Below are 17,439 nucleotides of genomic sequence, written 5' to 3'. Positions count from 1 at the left end.
GCGAGTGCAGGCAACTAAAAAAGGGGACACAGAAATAGCAAACAGCTTTTCAAAGTTTAGCCTAATTTTCCTTTCTCTGTAGATGGAAATTCATTGCACTGGTGCTGCTCCAAGCTCCATGGCGTTTCTCCCCAAATATTTGATGGTGCTTTGGTGGATGAGGTTGAGAAATCCCTCTCTGGAGCCACCAGCTCCGGCTGCTGCATGGGACCGGGCAGCCCTTAGCTCTGACCTGGCAGCAGAACTCAGGCGCTCCCATGCTACCATAAACTAATTTTTCCTTATTCTAATTCGAATAAATGTTCCTTACCAAACATTAGCATCTTACCTGTCAGCATAACAAATTACAGAGCTCTGGAGAGACAAACACCAGCAACACTGGTACTTGCAAGTTACCAAACTGCAAAGATAAATATTTAGATGGCACGCTACAAGGCTCCAAGCTTCAGGCTGTAAACCCCGCTGAAAAACCACATCAAGGAAGAAGGTACCAAACCACCCCGTTAAATCACTTGGATCCCGCTCCCTCCGCACCTCCTCCAGCCCTGGCCTGGCCCCCTTTTCCCAAAGCCAGAGAATTTCAATGCAGGCAAAATAATGTTTCTGAGCTGTCCGAGCAGCAGCAGCCCCGGCGAAATCAAGAGAGTTGGGGAATGTTCAGGATAGTGGGAAAGTTCCGAGGTATGCGGTCGTTCGAGCTGCACCCCGGCGGAGAACAGCGATACGAGACACAAACCTCGCGGTGACCGCCGAGAGCAGGCTCCACTCGGCACCACCAGCGCTCACTTTACTCAATCACCTTTAATCCGACTTTATTTCCCAGGTCTTTCCCCTTGCCCCCTGTTCCCCAAGTGCTTCCGATGAGCCCTGGCAGGCCCCTGCCGTCGCAGCCGCCCGAGCAGTGCTGCCACCAGCCCCCGCTGCCCTCCCGTCCGCAAAGCCAAAGCCAGAACTCACCCAGCAAACGCGACGGAAAGGCGACAAGGGAATATTTCTGAAAGCAGATTATATTGCTGTGCTCTGCAAGGAACTGTCAAAAAAGCTGTGGGTTCCTTCTGCTACCGAGTAGAAGCTACACGTCACAGTAAAAAGCATTACAGTTAATTATTTTCCTGATTTTTTTCCCCCTCTTAACTCCCCCTTTTTGGCAACAACTTTTTGTCTAGGTTGGAAAATTTAAAATGGATACATTTTCTAGGTTGGAAAATTTAAAATTTTATTTCTACTCAGCCTTAAATGTTCTCTGAGTCCATTTCCTCACTTGCAGACTTTTCATTCTTTTTTCCCCCTTTTTTCCTCTTTTTCTTTCAGCTTTTTCTACAGTACTTCCTCCACTTTAGAATCATTTGAGAGTGACAAAGAAAATCAAACAAATGGAATTTTCCGATTTTGGAGAAGTTTTGAAAAGTTACAGAACAGAGAAGACAATTAAAAAACGAAAGGAAAATAAATTTTTAAAATTACATTCAGTTATGAAGGGGAGAAAAAGCAGGGAAAAGGGAAAATCAAAACAGTTAAATATTTAACTTTTTTTTTCAGCACTATTAAATCTTTAAAATTGCTCAATCCAAACCTGAAAGAAGCAGCAAATTTGATTTTTTCCACAGACACATATAAACAGTAAAAGGATGAAGTACACTGAGATTAAATAAGAAGGAAAATGATCTCTTTACAGGCAGAAGGTGATTGAGGAAAGCAGAAAGTCCTTACGCACTCGAATGCTCTTGCCGTGTCCGCAGCCCCCGAGACCTTGTGCACCTCAGATGCAAAGGCTGAGGGGTTGGGGTCCGGGTTTGTTTCTAACCCCGTCTCCTGGCTTGCAGGCCGTTAGGTTGAGTTTAAAAACCTGCATTTCCCGTGGACGCAGAAGCTGCTTCCACACCAGCCAACGTCCCAGTGCCGGGGAGTGCTCCTGCACCATGGCACTCCATCCCCTGGTAGGGTCATTGATGCCTCAGACCTCTCCCACGGCACAAAGCTCTCCCTGGCTCATGCTAACTCATGGTTTTCCCCACAGATTCCCGTGGTCCAGGAGCCGGCGGGGCTGTTGGAGGTGAAAGAGGTCCCCGGCACGGCGCGGTGGTGCCAGTGGCTCTAGAGGTAGGTGGTGGCCTCTCGGCTCTCCCGCTCTCTAGCCTGCGCGACGGCAACGTTGATGCACTGAAGCCACTCCTCGGCGTTCTTCTCGTCTTTGGCCTTGAAAACATAGGTCTTGCTGTCGGTGAAGATCTCAAAGGCCCGGGGCAGGCTGCGGTCCCTGCGCTTCTTCGCCACCACTTTAACGCTCTGCACCTTGCTGAGCTCAATGGGGCAGTCGTCGGGGTCATCTTTCTGAAACACAGGGAAGACAGACAGAACCAAGTTCATCTGGTAGAGCTTCCACCAACTTAATAAAGAGTTGATGTCTCTAGAGCTGGGCTCGTAAGTGTTGCTCCTGCGGGCAAACGCACCGATGGGGACTTCCCAAAAGAGCCTCAAGGGGAGCTCAAAACCCCCCTCCCACGCAGCGCCGTGGTCTACTGCACCCAACGGCCAAGGGTCCACAGCGACGCCCGCGAGCTCTTCCCCCTCAGCATCTGCACTTTTTAGTTCCAGCTTCAGCTTTTAACAGGGGCTTGGATTTTCCTTTCTCTGGCTTTTAATAACGGTGAGCTCTGCTAACGGTGCCCAGCACAGCTCGTGCCGATGGCAAATGCTTCCTACATACGAAAACCAGCCAGTCCTTGGGCACTGAGGAAAGCTCTTCTCTTAAGCAGTGGTAAGTCCTTCCACTTCTCAGAGTCTCCACCCAAAACCAGAAGCAGCAACTCCTTTTGCAGGTTTTGACAACAGAACAGATACCTTGAGTCTGACTCAGGAATGTGAGGGAAACGGGGGCATTTCTCAGTGGGGAGTGGAGAATGCAGGACAGCTCAGTTGCAATTTTGTTTGAAATCGTATAAAGTAGGTACATCTAGGAAATCTTAATGTCATTGTAAGAAACATGATGCAGGGAGCGTAAGAGAGAGTTGTACAAAATCATGGAGGTTTCCTGTCAGAGAAGAGATTTGTGAGCTCCTAAAAAACGTACAGATTGGGTCTCCAGGTGAGAAGTTTAAGTTTAAGGCCCTGATTCCTCCAGAATATTTATGTTTCTCCTGGTGAGCTTCTTATACTTTTTACCAAGACGAGTAAGGCAGGTTTCCCAAAAGCTTTCTACTCCTGTTGTATAGGAAGGATCTGGACTGATCTGAGTGTGAATTAGGGGTTAATAATCTTGCAGGAGCTGAGCACGACTCAGTGTGGGAACTGCTGTCTCCAGAGCTGCTCTCCCAGCAGGCCAGCTCTGAAACATGGGACCAGGGCTGGGCACGGACGCTTCTCCTGCAATAATGTCTCAGTCCTTCTGGGAAAGAACCAGGAACATTTGACAGTTCTAAGGAAAAACTCACGTGAAAAGGCCACCCAAAAGAAGTCCCAAGCCCAACGGCTGTGATTCCTCTCTGGGATGTGATAGTCCCCTACCATTACCCCTGATCTGCCAGTTTTCCACATCCATAATGAATACCCAGGATGCGTTTCCCAACTTTTGGAGCTCTCCTCTGTTGCATACACATGTATTATTTTCAGTCAAGGTCTCCTACATTCCTGAAGTGCCAGAATCCCTGGGCAATCCCCTCTTTGTGACTCAAACCAGCAGTAAAGCCCATCCCTTGACGGGAGCAGCTCTCCAGCAAGAGCAGCTGGCCCAAACCCCTGGCAGGGCCAGCGGCTGGGTGAGCGGACAGACCCCACCGGGACACGGGAGGTCCCTGGGCTGCGAACGGCGGTGCCAGCGCAGAGCTGTCATCTTGCCGGCACAGCTCCTGGTGTTGCTGTTGCTCGTTCTGGGATGGAACATTTATTTATCTCTCCATTCATTTTTGTCAGGGACCCTATTCCAGACCTGAGAATTTTTCTTTGGAAAGGATAAATGGATATTTGAAATGGATAATTTCTCACTAAAATGTTCAGTTCTGACCAAACAACTTTCCACAAACAATGAAGTTCATCTCCAATTTCACATGGGAACAGACATTTCCATCGATTCCCTGTGCATGACCACAGGACCACAGCAGTGGCACCCTCCCCTGCTTCCACAAACACCAATTAAAGCTTTCTTGACAGTATTAAGCTGGCTCTGCACTGAAATCTGACCTGGGATAAACATTATGAAGATTTTATCACAGAAAATGCAAAGAAATAATAGACTTGAGAACTAAAACTTTGCACCCTATGAGCCAGAACCTTACATTTAGGAGACTAGCTAGCAAAAATTGTATACCCCCTTTGTTACCGCACAGCATTTGCCCTCAAGTTTCACTAAAGAAAGTTGATTGTACCCTAGGCACATTTCTGTGGCAGGAGTTTACCACAATTTTCCAGGAGTTTAGGATGTGGCTCTTTTTTTGGACCTCTTATATGTTGGTTTTCTCCTGCCTCCCCTTTACCCACTGCCCATGCAGTTGCCTACACAGAGTGAGTATTGTCCACATGGTTACTCTGACGAAGGGAGGGTTCATGGTGGGGCTCCAGGAATAAGCAGGCCCAGCCAGCTGGCCATCCCACAATACCTCCTCTGTGCTGGTTTGTATTTTCCAGCGAGCGGCGTGTCGAGCCCAAACACCCACGCAGCACCCAGCCCTGCTCTGCAACGCCAGAGATGATGGGGCAGAGCTCTCACGCTCAGCCAGGCAAGCGCCGTCCGGCTTCACAGGCTGAAACAAGCACCAGCTGCAGCTGGGCAGGAGCCTCTACCACTGTCACCCTGCACCTTGCAATGCTTTTGACACCGGCACCCACCCGGCGAGGAGCGGGGCGGATCCTCCTGCCGGCTGCCGGAGGTGTGCAGGAGCGAACCTCCAGCGGGGTCTGAAAATCACACTTTTATCGTCTAAACCCCTTCTGTGAGGCTTCATACCTCCAGTCCTGCTTAAAGGGTTGAAAATTTGGTGTTTGGTGTCTGCAATCGTCAGCCCAGGGAACGTGGGCAACTTAAACTGGTGGGCTCAGGGTTGCTTCAGGCTGCAAGCCAAGCAATGGTTAATGGCAGGACTTGACTCAAATTTAGGCCAAAAATGTAGAAGTAGCAGAATATAACACACCAGCTTGAAAGACCCAGGTGTGATAACCCCACTGCTGTCCCCGGGGAGGCTGGACACCAGCCTGCTACGCTGAAGGTATTTGTGTCCAGGTATTTGCCTTCAACTTTAAAAAAGGCAAAGAAGCCTTGAGTTTGCCAGTTAAAAACGGGAAAGTTAATTTATGTGATTTATGCTATGGAGCAAAATCTGCTGTTCAACAGTCTCATCCGCCAGCTTCACCCACCTGCGCTGCATTGCACGCTCCCCACGTGAACAAGAGAGCACTGAGAACGCAAATCTAAGGAGGCAATCGCATCCCAGGGGTAATCAAGGCATTCTGAGTGCCTTAGGCCTGGCTTATTTGGAGAACTAATTAAAGCCATCCCGTTAGATACATTTCTCTAAGCCAACTGACTTGTTAAAAAATGACAATTATTCTGACACTCTTTCAAAAGTGAGCATCAGCCAGTACTGAGCAGTACCTGTGGTACATGTATCACTAAACTGTCTTCAGAATCTCAACCAAAATATCAGAAAAAGTCACTAGAAATTAAGGAAAAGGCTATTTCCTGAACTACTTGCTTTCAGAAGGATTGTATTGTCCCATGAAACATGTTCCTCCCAGGCAGGACACCCTGTTGTATTTCTTATAGGAAGGGGCTCAGGAAACCATTTGAGAAGCTTAAAGAGCTTCTAGGTTTCTATAAAAATAAAAATTATTTACCAGAAATATTAAGGTTTGGCTATAATTGAAAGATGCAACTATTTTTGGATTATCTAAGAGAGAGCTCTTATAACAAAAATAAACAGACTATTTTGTACAATGTTTGATAATTCTCGTTGAGAAAAGCTGAGGAAAATTAGTTTCTAATAACTGAGAAGTAATAACTAATGGGGACTGGATTCAGTTACCTGCTGTTCCATGCCCTGGGACACACTTCTCTGAGTCTATCAGTGTAAATTTCAAATAATTTCACAAATTTCAGGAGAATTTCTCTGAATTTATGTGATGGTAGAAGTGAAAGCAAAAAAACCTCCGTTCCTTTGGGAGAAAAGCATTCTAGCATCACCTTGCTTTAAACACACTGGCATTTCCTGTGCAAATAACACCAATTGTAATGTCGTCATCTCGGGAACAGTTATTAACGTACAAAAGCAGGCAAGGCTTTCAAAAAAGGTGAACAGTCATTTGATTTTGGAGACTGCCCTGAGGCATTCAGAAGGGCCTGACTTTCCAGATACTCTGAACGTAACCATCTCCCCCCTGAACACGTCTGGTCCCATGAAAATCGGGGACGCAGAAATGACAGCTCACTTGCCGTGGCTGCTACATACCTCGCTGTGCCATGCCATGCACTTTGCATGTGGAAAAAATACATTTACCTGAGCAGAATTTATTGAATTTGTGTTTATTCAAGGAAATAAAGAACCACTGGTCAAGATGGGAAACTTTTTTTTAACCTACTGTAATTCCTTCAGGAGCAGAAGCTTTTGGAATATCTGAGAGGTGACTGTGGAGGCAGAGGGGATGATGCTCAGGCACAGGGCACCAGCTAGCAGGGTACAGATCACTGAGTCGCAGTGCCGAGCCCTGGACAGTTGTTGACTGAACAAAAGCAGGCTGAGCACTCTCAAAAATCTCACGCTCTTGATCCAGAGAGAAAAATATAACTAAAGCTGGTGAGCAACCCCTTGTCTGGGTTCGCCATGTGGGTACAGAGACCACGGGCAAAGCCGAGTGGCAAAAACCTCTGGAAAATGGTGTTGGGGGGGAAGGGAAAGAGAAAAATCAAATTGATGGTCTTTGGACTTACAGATTTTCCTTTCCGAAAAAGCAGCTGGTTGCCAGCCAGAGTGAAGTACCGAGTTTTCCACCTTTTGATAAACTTCCACCGGACTTGCTTCTCTTTAAGCTTGCCTTCAATCAGAGGTTGGCCATCCTGATTTACAACTGGGGAGGTGAACACACAATGAGGGGGTTATTTCTGTCCTCCCTTTGCCCCAGCCGAAAGCCCGTCTTTTGCTGCCAGGCAGAAGAGCTTTTTTTTGCAGTTTAGCTGTGTCAGCTCCGAGACCACATTCCTCCCGACCTCAAGCATTCAGCTGTCACTGCAGTGAGATGTTTCTGCCCTTAGCCATGTTTTGCTTGGGAGGCCTCGCAGATGGAGCTGACGGCTCAGACCCCTCTGCCCATCGCTCCTTCTACTCCCTTAACCATCACGTACTTCTCCCCACCATGCCGCCTCCCAATTGTTCCTCAGCCCCGCAATAATAATTTATCATTTCATGCAATTAAAAGTAGACATTCACGTTGTCTCTGAGGCTTTAATCCACGCTACAGAGCTCAGTACAGTTGTATTCCTGCTGCGCAGCATTTCGATAGGAATATTTTGAGGATATCACTCTCTGATAACTGCAGTAGTTTGCTTCATTGCAGCAGCAGCCCTACGGAGAAGGAATTAAGAGCCAGAAGTGGGATGTCCATGTGGGGCTGAGAGACCAGGTGCCATCCCACGGGAACAACTGCCAACCTCTTGTAGGTAATTCCAGCCCAGAAATGGAAATTTTTGCTGAGAAAGGGGTTGGTGAGTCCCAGGGCTTTGTCTCCGAGACATGACCCTTCCCTTCCTCACCCTCCCAAGACACAACTCCTCCCTCCCTTGGGAAAGGGATGTGTTTATTATCAGCCCTCCCTTATCCAGTGTTCGAGCAATAACCTAGCCCTTCATTTTGTAGAGGTCACTCCCTGTTTCATCTTTATTATTTTTATTATCTTTTCTAGTTTTCTCTTCAGGAATGTTTCAAAAGTCATTTAACATTAGCAATCTATTTTGTAGCAACTAATCCTTACGACAAACCCTGTTACTTAAGTCTTCTAAATTCCACAGCACTGACCACTTGGGAACACAGTATTTTCTATCACTTTTGCATTTCTAAAATAATACCATTTATTTTGACATCTGGACTGCCAAAGGCCAGAGCAACTCACAGCTCAGCCCCCAGGGACCCGGTGCCTGTCCTGCTCCCTCAGGAACCGTCAAGGTCTTTTCATCATGTTACCCATTGAGGACATCGAAGTTTTTACCATCTTGTGGCAAAATTTACTCACACACTATTAGTGTGTCATTGGCCAATAACACTGCCTCACCCCTAGCCTGGGGGGTAAGAGCTAAAACAGCATTTCTGCCACGCATGCACGTAAACGCCGTCCTTACAGAGCCTGCTCTAAATACAACACGGGTAACTCTGCCCAAACCAAAGATGACGAAGGAGGAGAGGGAGAGTCACAAAAGCTTCTGTTCCCCCCGATGACCCTGTGCTACAGTGTCTTGCCCAGGAATAATCTGAGAGATAATTAAAAATATGTAGTGTACAGTACAGAGTACAGGCTGTGATTGGCATGGAAGCAGAACAGGCACACTCGGAGCCTTACCTTCAGCTCAGCCACTTCCCAGTCCATTCATCTATAGTGGTCTGAAAAGGGACTTCAGTTTGCCTTAGAAAAATAACTTATGTTTGTCACTATAGAATTTCCTTCAATCAATTCCCTTAAAAATAAAACCCAAATAAAGTCTCTAGGAAAGGAAAACATTTTTTTCCCCTTATTGCAAAATTATTGCTACATTTAAAATTACTTTCAGAATTCCAAGCACTGTGTGAACATTGGGAAGCCTTGCACCTTCCTTTACAGCGTGTTTATAAGGATGTGGCCACCTCTGCCGCCAGCCCCGTTGCCACTATGGTCACCTGTGATCAGTACTTGCTGGCACTGACCTCGGCTGGAAGCACACGAGGTTTTGGGAGCTGGAAGAGCGTTCCCAAACCCTGTACGTGAAAAACCCAGCAACTAAGGGGTCACCATGGGCTTTAAACCATGACCGCAGAGCGGCCTCCAGCCACCGCCCTTCACCTATGGGGCAATTTAAAAATTCTCTAGTTCCACGGCTGGGTTTCTTTTTCCTTTCTTTTCTATTTTTACACCGATAGATGGGACACAATGGATGAGATAGACCAAAGAGCAGACCAAGGCGTAAGCAGTCCGACAACGGATGTTTTTTGATGTGATGTTTGACTTGGAGCCCTTCCCAGCATCTGTCAGCTGGTCAGTTAATCTCTGGCTGGCCATACTTGCATACCTTAGCATTAAAGTTTATCCAGTAAAGTTTTTTCTTGATAAATGTTTGCTATTGTCTGTGCATGAGCCTTTTAGAGCCCGAAACACAGTAGGTTGGTGTGATGCTGAGGACAGGAGGTGAGTGGGGTGGCCAAGTGCAGCCCCCAAAGGTAGCACCTGGATTTTCCAAGGTTTTGTAGCTTTTTGAGCACATACTTCTCTTCGCTGCCTCCTGTCTGGTAGAGGAAAAACAAACAGCGTAACTACAACGCATCAGATTTAGATAAAGAACGTATTTTTTTTGCCCAGCTTTGTTTATACTGGCAGAGAGGCAGGCTTTGGGGGTCTTCAGTGTGTACGATTGCAATTTCCTCAAGAAAGACTATAAATATTTCTGTCTCTGTAGAGAGGGAGTTTCTGGAAGGAGATGGACTGAATGAAAAGGGAGGTGGCCAAGTTTCAGCTTCCACGGGGAACTGCAGCTGTGATTTCCGTGACAAAATGAGGTCACTCTGCTCCTCGCAACCCGCCGCATCCCAAGCTTGACGCAGCAGCTCTTTTCTGTAGATTTGCACGCCAGCACCGCTGCATTACACCCCCCAACCCGGCATGGAACAAAGTAAAACAGAGGCTTCCTTGCTCCCTGCATCATTTTCGTCGCTGCAAAATGGCACAAATTTACAGGGAAGCCGGTGTGGGGCTGCACCCATCTCACAACACGCTTTTTAGTGGGACGGAGCCACATTTTACAGTATGCCCATTAAGAAAAACTTTGCAATTGTGTTAAATATTGTTCTCAGAACTACTACAGATACACAAGTTCACTTGTTTTAGAGATTTCCTCAACCAACAATCTCTTCTCCCAAGTCTTTCAGAGAAGCATGGTCAGGGTGAGAGCTGTTTTCAAATAAATATTCAGTTTATGTGAAAAACCTGGAGATGGGACCAAGAAAATGCAGAGCTGAGGGGATTGAGAGTCTTCCTTGGCCATGAGGATGTTACGACGTGCAGTGACGTGGTGCTTCTGCAACAGCTCTTTGCTGGCAGCCTCTGTCCTGCCTCCACGCCCCGGTCTGCTGCTGGGGATGTGCGCAGGAGCAACAACACTCAAAATGATGGATCTGGGGCTGAGTACGACATCTGGGGTGAGGCTTTTTAAACCCTCTGCTGAACAGGCTGTGCAGAGGGAGGTGGAGAAGGCCACGGGGAATCTCCCTGCTCTATGGCAGAGAAAACCTAAACAGGGCAGAACAAACTGCCCAAATTCCACACATCCCCCCGCCTCCCCCATGTGGGTTTCTGAAGCACTGGTCCAGGGCAGATGCCCTTGGGAAGGAGCCTCATGCCATGTAGTCTATGCTGAATTTACACTCATGTAAATTAACTGCTGATGAATGGATGGCAAAAAAATCCTGCACAGGCTCACTTCCCATTTTCTAGACAAGAGAAACAATATCCTGTGTCAAAGCTCCCTGATAACAGCTAACCCTGTTCAAACAGAGCAGAAAGCAGCTGAAATCCAGCTCACACAGCTAACAAGATGTTCACAAGATATCATCAAATGCCACTGAACAAAAAAGTACTGGAGAAAATAATAATCCATTCTGAGCAAGGAAAAAGCTGGGGGGTTTTCCAGATAAATTTGTTTCTGCAAAAAATCTGGCTTCACCTTGAGCTGAGCCTTGGCTTTTTCACCCGGGCAGGACCGTGTGCTCATTTCTGCCTCTGGCTGCGCTGATGCCCTGTCAGCGGGGACACCACCTGCCAACAGCAGCTTCATGGGGGAGATGTACTGGGAACAGAAGGGCTGGTTTTCTTCCTAAACAGCTTTCTGAGGCTGTATTGGGTGTTATCTGGCATTTCTGCAGCTGGGATTTGATGGGAGACCCATAATGGTCATCCTGAAGAGTCATTCCTCTCTGGGAGCTGAGCAAAAGGCCAGTCCCACAGGGCTGGCAGCTCTCTAGCAGCTCTGAGTACAAGTCCTCATGTCCTCGTCCCAGCCACTTCGTCTTCTGGTAACTTCGTTCCCCATTTATAAAATCAGCATTATAATTTCTCAGATTTGTGAGAACAGATAAAAAGTTTTAAATTTTTATAATTATTCTAATCTAAACTGATATTTTGCTTATTGTGCAAGTGCCTCATCAAATTTCAACCTTAATGATGTACAGGGTAATATCCCTGTCATTCCCATAATTTGCCGTTCCCATGTGCACTCTTGGTGGAGGATGTTTTCTCACCATGAGAATACACAGTTTGGTGTCAGGAAATTACCATCTCAGTAGCATGTGGGTGATAATAACGGTGCATGGCTCCATATCGTCTCCCAAGATGAAGTGTCAGAACCACTGTGACAAACTCTACCCAGCGAGAAGCAGAGAGCAAAAAGCTGTGAATGTGAGAAACTCAAACCAGCAGCACCAAGCTGCAAGCTTTCCTGGAGTGTGTATTAAAGAAAGAGGAGAGAAATTCACTTCGATAAAAAATTGACAAGACAGGAAAAGAATTTCTACTCCTACATGATAACAAAAAAGAATTCATCATGTGCACAGTGACTTCCAGAGCACGACGACAGCTGTATAAACATCTAGATACTGCAAAAGAAGGACTTGATATGAAAAGACAATTGCTCAGTGGTTGGACCTTGTGCCTCTACCTGGCTCCTGGTCACCCAGGAATGGCTTCGATACCGATTCCAGTGCACTAGGAACATGCTTTAACCCAAACTAAGAAGGTGTAAAGCACAAAGCTCAGGGACCAGAAGACACCAAGATGGTTGGTGGTCAGGAATGCAACATGAGAAAGGAAGACAATGTGCAATTTTGGCCTAAAGTGGATTTTTATGGCCAAAATCTTTCAAAAACAGGATTTACTAAAGCAGTGCTGATCTCCCTTTAAGCACCCGGTGGCTGGAAGCAACGTTAACAGAGCACTTCTTGTGTACGTCCACAAAGAAGCCCATGGGGAATTCTGATGTCAGCTTCCAAAGTCGTTGTAATGAATCTGATGCCAGTATGTCTGAGGGTCTGATTAGAAGAAAAAGATTCATGAAAGATAAGAACGAAGCTCTTTTCCAATATTTTTCTAAGTCCTTTTGCTTATTTTCATTGCGGTTAACTTCACAGAATCACGGAATAATTCAGCTGGAAGAGAGCTCAAGGAGTCTCTCATCCAACCTCCTGCTCAAAGCAAGGTCACCAACAGGGTCAGAGTAGGTTGCTCACGGATTTATCCATCCGGGAGTTGAAAATCTCAACAACATCTCTAGACAAGCTGTTCCAAGGCCTGATTGTCCTCATGGTGGGAAAGTTTTCCCCTGTAACCAGTCTGAACCTCTCCTGTTCCAATTTATGCCCGTTGTCTCTTGCCCTCCCACCACACACCACCAAAATGAGCCTGGCTCCATCTTCTTGATGACCTCCCTGTAGTTATGGACAGACTACTATGAGTTCCTCTTGAGCTCTGCCTGCACCAGCCCTCATCCCTCAGCTCCTCCTCACAGGGCAAGAGCTTCAGTCCCCAAACATCTTGGTGGAGCTTCTCCCAGTCCTTACTGGGATTCTACTCAGTCACCACTGCAGGCATTTGATACCTGCTGTGTGCAGAGTAGGAGTAAGTGCATGGAGCTCTGGTAGCAAGGGACATCATGAGGAAATCCATACTGCTTCAGAAACGCAGAGCTTTATTCTTCTGTCTGAACTCTCTCCAAACCCAAATTTCAGTAGCTGGCGGCCCCACTGCTTTCCAGGGCAGAGCAGGGTTATGTGGAAGAAGCATCTGCGCTTCTAATACAGTTAGAAGATTTTTTAAAAATGTCATCAGCTGCCAATTGGAGCCCACACATTCCTTATACACATATTAATTATTGGAAAATTATGCCTAGTTTTGATTCCTTCACCTTGCATGAATAAGGACAAATTAGAAGACCTCAGAAAAGTGATACAAGACTGATTTAGGACTGATCTTTCATCTGATTATTCATATCACAGGAAACTAATAAAGTGTGTTCTCCTTAATTTGCCCAAGCAAAGATCAAGATGTGACATGATAAAGTCTACAGAGATTTCCTGCAGAGCAGGGAAGGGCACAAGGGGATGCAGTGCTTAGAGACAGCCTAGAAATAAACCCACATTTTAACAGTGTGGCTAAATCACCTGAGCAACATCTTAGGCCTGTCATGGATCCTCCTTCACTTGACTTTTAAAAATCGGGTTTGGACATCTTTAGGAAAATACACAAAAGTAATACAGATCAAAGAGAAAACATTTCTTTGATATAAGCATTATAGGACTAGATTATTTGACTATTGTTTTATAGAAGGTCAAACTAGGTGATCACATCATCTCAGGGTTTGAAATCACTCTGTGTGGTGGTATGCTGACATGTCTGATGAGATCTTTAGCTTGAAAAAAGGAGCTAAAGGATTCAAAAAGCTATATTTACTATATATTTGTCGTTATTTTTTTTTCTCCAGAACACACAATAGAACTAAAAATATTACCCAAACTCAAAATAAAAAGTTATTTACTATAATATCCATTGCTTCTAAACCCATCCCAATATAGAGACACTAACTCCAAAATCAAAACCCCTGAATACTACCCATTGCTGTAAGTGGCCATTGGAATTATTTTCTATTAATTGTATCTTGCTTTCTTTGCAAAACTACAATGCATCAAGCTTTAAGTAGTTTAAGTACTGAATAAAAAGTAAAAAAACCCTCCAAACTCTTCCAAGATGCACTCCAGACAGATAAAAAACAAAGCATTAAATCTTGCATTTGATGAAACAAAATCATCCACAAAAATTCAGTCCAATCATGAATGATCTCAGTGATAATAAACTCCTATTAACTTGAAAGAATGGAATGTGTGGGTGGCAAGCAGACGAAGATAAATGCAATTAACCTAGGGGAATATGGATTCACTCACTCTCATTAATCATCACATTTGGTTTTGTTGAAAACCTGGAAAGGACACATTACCAAATGCCACTTTTTATAATTTTCAAGCAAGCATTATAGCTGGGATATTTCAGTTCACTAGATAATCACCACTGCTAGCAAAAGATAAATGTATTCAGAAGTTAATATGGTGTAGGCTATTCTGAGTGAATTGCTTTTTTAAAAGAGGAATTCATAAAAAACCCCTCAGTTGTACCCGAATCATTGCCCATGGGCACAATGGCTCTTCTGCAGCCCACAGGGATTACCGCAATTTCTTTGTAAGCTTCCAGAAGAGGGAATGTACTGCAAATTCCCTCTCTGGCTATCAAGGGGTTTTACTGAGTTTTTTTGTGCAAGAGCTTGTGAAGCCCACTGTCAATACAGGAGGATATGTTGAAATGAGGCTCTTAAAGGCCAGCTTTTCCTAACGAGAGGCACACACTGCATTTACCAAAATTTCAAATGCTTGCATCTGTGCTTGAACAGTCATCATTTAGAAAAAAAAAATTAGTGTAACCTGGTTTTCCTAGCTCTGAGACCAGCTGCACAGCCAGGGCACACATGTGTATTTGAGCAGATGCGTAGGATTTGCGGGAACGCTCTTCCTGGGTGGCAGGAAAAAAACACAATTTGGGAGGATTTAACAGCACTTCTGGAAAAGCGTGGTTGTATAAGAAATGCTTTGCAATCAGAAGAATGCATGAGAAATATTCAAACTTTCTCTGGGTTAATTGCCACTTTGGGTACATCCACCACATTGCTTAAGCATAACTGCCTCTTTCCTCACAAACTGCCTCCAAATGTAGTCTGGCTCCGAAAATCCTCCCAGCTACATCTGAAAAACACATCATTGATCTGGCATCCTAAGGCAAGATCAAGGCTTTAAGGCATGATGCTTTTCTAAGTCTGGAGGATAAACAGCATCTTGCAACACGGCATCCAAAAAATGCAACAAACCCCAACATTAACAAAAGACAAAAGACAATAATAGAAAAAGAATTTGCCTCTGAATTCCTTCTTTAAGAAGAATTTGGTTGCTAAACAGCATTGCTGAGAGGAAGAAATTACTTTCTTGTCTTTCAAAAGTATTTGAGATTTCAAAGGGTCTGTCCTACTGTGGAATGAAAATAAAAGATGTTTTACAGCCTTTATGTTTCTTACCAATTCAAGGAGACCTCCGAATCCTCTTTCTTGTGTCAGATCTTATAAGCCCAAAAAGACTCTGGAATGTCTCCCACTCCAGTATGACTTTTCCCAGCTACCACAGCTCTACATCACCAATACTAAGGTGAATTTGTCACTCACCTGCAGATTTTTATTCCACTGAGCACTATCTTCCACGTTCCTTTCCTACACCTGAGCTTTTTTATAACCATACAACACTATTTTCTTGGTCTTCTAAAGACTTTTAGAGCTGAGAAGCAAACCATGATAATTCACAATGTGCCTTTCTTACAAAAGTTTCTTTAAACTGAGAAAAAGAGAGTAATCACTCATAAAAAGGACAGTTACAGTCCAAAAATACTCTGTGCCCAGTTCCTCCTGTTCCTGACTGTTCTCAAAGATATCCCTGAACTCTCAGCCCTGGCTCTAAAACAAAGGATAAATGGTGATTTTGTAGATGCTGACATTCAATAAAGTCTTCTCCCTCCTCTCCTGGGCTCTGGCAGCAGAGACAGCCCGGTGGCTGGGCAGGGAGGAGGGCAGGCTGGAAACCTTTCTGAACGGGGGAGAATTACTGTTTTTTCCACTCCTAGAAGAGGCAGTATCATTTATAAGGGCCTATATAAATACCAGCATATAGGAATGAAAGTCTAATTTGTACCTGGATCTGCTGGGCCAGCTTGATGAGGGCAGCCCCACCTCGCCCAGCGCTCCCATGCTCGCCTATCTCCACGCAGAGCAGATTTTGGCACTTTTTGGGAAGGACAGAACTGCTGCGCTGCTGAGTGGAAACCACCCAGGCCAGGGGGGGCAGAGCTTTGAACATATTAATCCCTTCCGCTGACCCCAGCGTGTAAACGGAGACCCGTATTCCCACCCCCGGGGCAGCGGGATCCGCGCATGAATTTCATCGCGGCCTTTTCGCAGGAGCCAGGGGAAACGGCGAACCCTTGGGAGCGATGTGACCTTCTCCCTCATCTCTGGGGGATCTTGCGACACCAAATCTACGACCTACAACAACACGGCGATGTGATTTATCACCAGGCTGAAAGGATGATGAATAAGCGAGAGGCAGCGTGCCAGCCCCCCGCCGCAGGCACTCCACGGCAGGCGTTATGCTCCCGCTTCCCCCGGAGCGTCGGTGTCGGGCAGGGAACGTTGGTTTACCCCACTTGAGATATCTGAGTGCTCTGCAAACAGCCTCAAGAGCCTCTTGTCAGTGGTACAGAGAGAGCCCCCACTTTTGTAAGCTCTTGTACTAACCAGAGAGCACTGAAGAGCTCCCTGGGAATCGCTGCCTGCTGTCGCAGTCTTTTATTGCTGTTTGCCTTGAGTTCAGCCCCATTTAAAAATACCAGCTCTGTACTGGTGGGGTCTGGATCCCAGTCCCAACGCCGCGCTCCCAACACTGTGGCACCGCGTCCTGCTTCCAGCCCTTCTTAGCCCTCTCCTTGGAGGACGCGGTACTTTGGCAGGAGAGCGACAGGGAAACAAGGTGTCAGCTGCCCTTCGATGTCCCTGGACTAGCATCACCAGTAAAACCCACGGCATCAAGGAAATGGTGCTGCATCACCCCAAGGTTTGCCTTTGCCACCTTCATCTGGCCTGTTGGCTCTAATACAGCTTGTCCTACCAGCATAATCACAGAATCATTCAGGTTGGAAAAGACCCTTGGGATCATCGAGTCCAACCATCAGCCCCACTCTACAAAGTTCTCCCCTACACCACATCCCCCAACAGCTCATCAATTATCTAATAACATCTAATCAATAGCTCGTTCCAAACACTCCCTTTTTTTGGACAGTTAAATATCTTTGGAAATTCCAAACAAAGCTATTTCACTAAGCTTTGAAATTTTAAGCAAGACATACTGTAGCTTGACATACATCTATCACTGATGTGATGGACAAACCAAGCAAGACCACGGTACTGAGATGAAATTTCAGCTCAAAGCATGATTTCTTTTACGGTTGTTGAGTCCCACGAGAGTTGTGGAAGGGGGAAGATGGTCAAACACCCATGAAATGAGCATGGGCAGCCCAGCCTACAGCAGAGGCTGTGCCACTCTTGCAAGAGTTACTAAATTCAGGGTTGATGAAATATAAATTGAT

The 17,439-nt window shown here is 45.8% G+C and overlaps 1 protein-coding gene across 4 annotated transcripts in view; it reads right to left on the bottom strand.

Moving 5' to 3' along the window:
* Positions 1–989: 989 nt before the first annotated feature.
* Positions 990–17,439, bottom strand: part of VEPH1 (ventricular zone expressed PH domain containing 1) — a 98,396-nt gene continuing 81,946 nt past the window's right edge. For 3 of the 4 annotated variants that reach the window (XM_074834373.1, XM_074834372.1, XM_074834374.1), the window contains 2 exons: positions 6,917–7,053; positions 990–2,331 (listed from right to left, as the gene is read on the bottom strand). In XM_074834373.1, coding sequence (XP_074690474.1) covers positions 2,095–2,331; positions 6,917–7,053 — 374 coding nt within the window. In that variant the 3' untranslated portion in view covers positions 990–2,094. Of the gene's footprint in view, positions 2,332–6,916; positions 7,054–15,883; positions 16,340–17,439 lie in introns of those variants that run through there. The other variant, XM_074834375.1, reaches the window with a different exon arrangement.

Source organism: Strix aluco, chromosome 9 (assembly GCF_031877795.1).
Source record: "Strix aluco isolate bStrAlu1 chromosome 9, bStrAlu1.hap1, whole genome shotgun sequence".
In the NCBI taxonomy this organism is placed as follows: Eukaryota; Metazoa; Chordata; class Aves; order Strigiformes; family Strigidae; genus Strix; species Strix aluco.
Note: the sequence above shows the minus strand (reverse complement) of the source record. Positions and strands in the feature narration are given on the sequence as shown.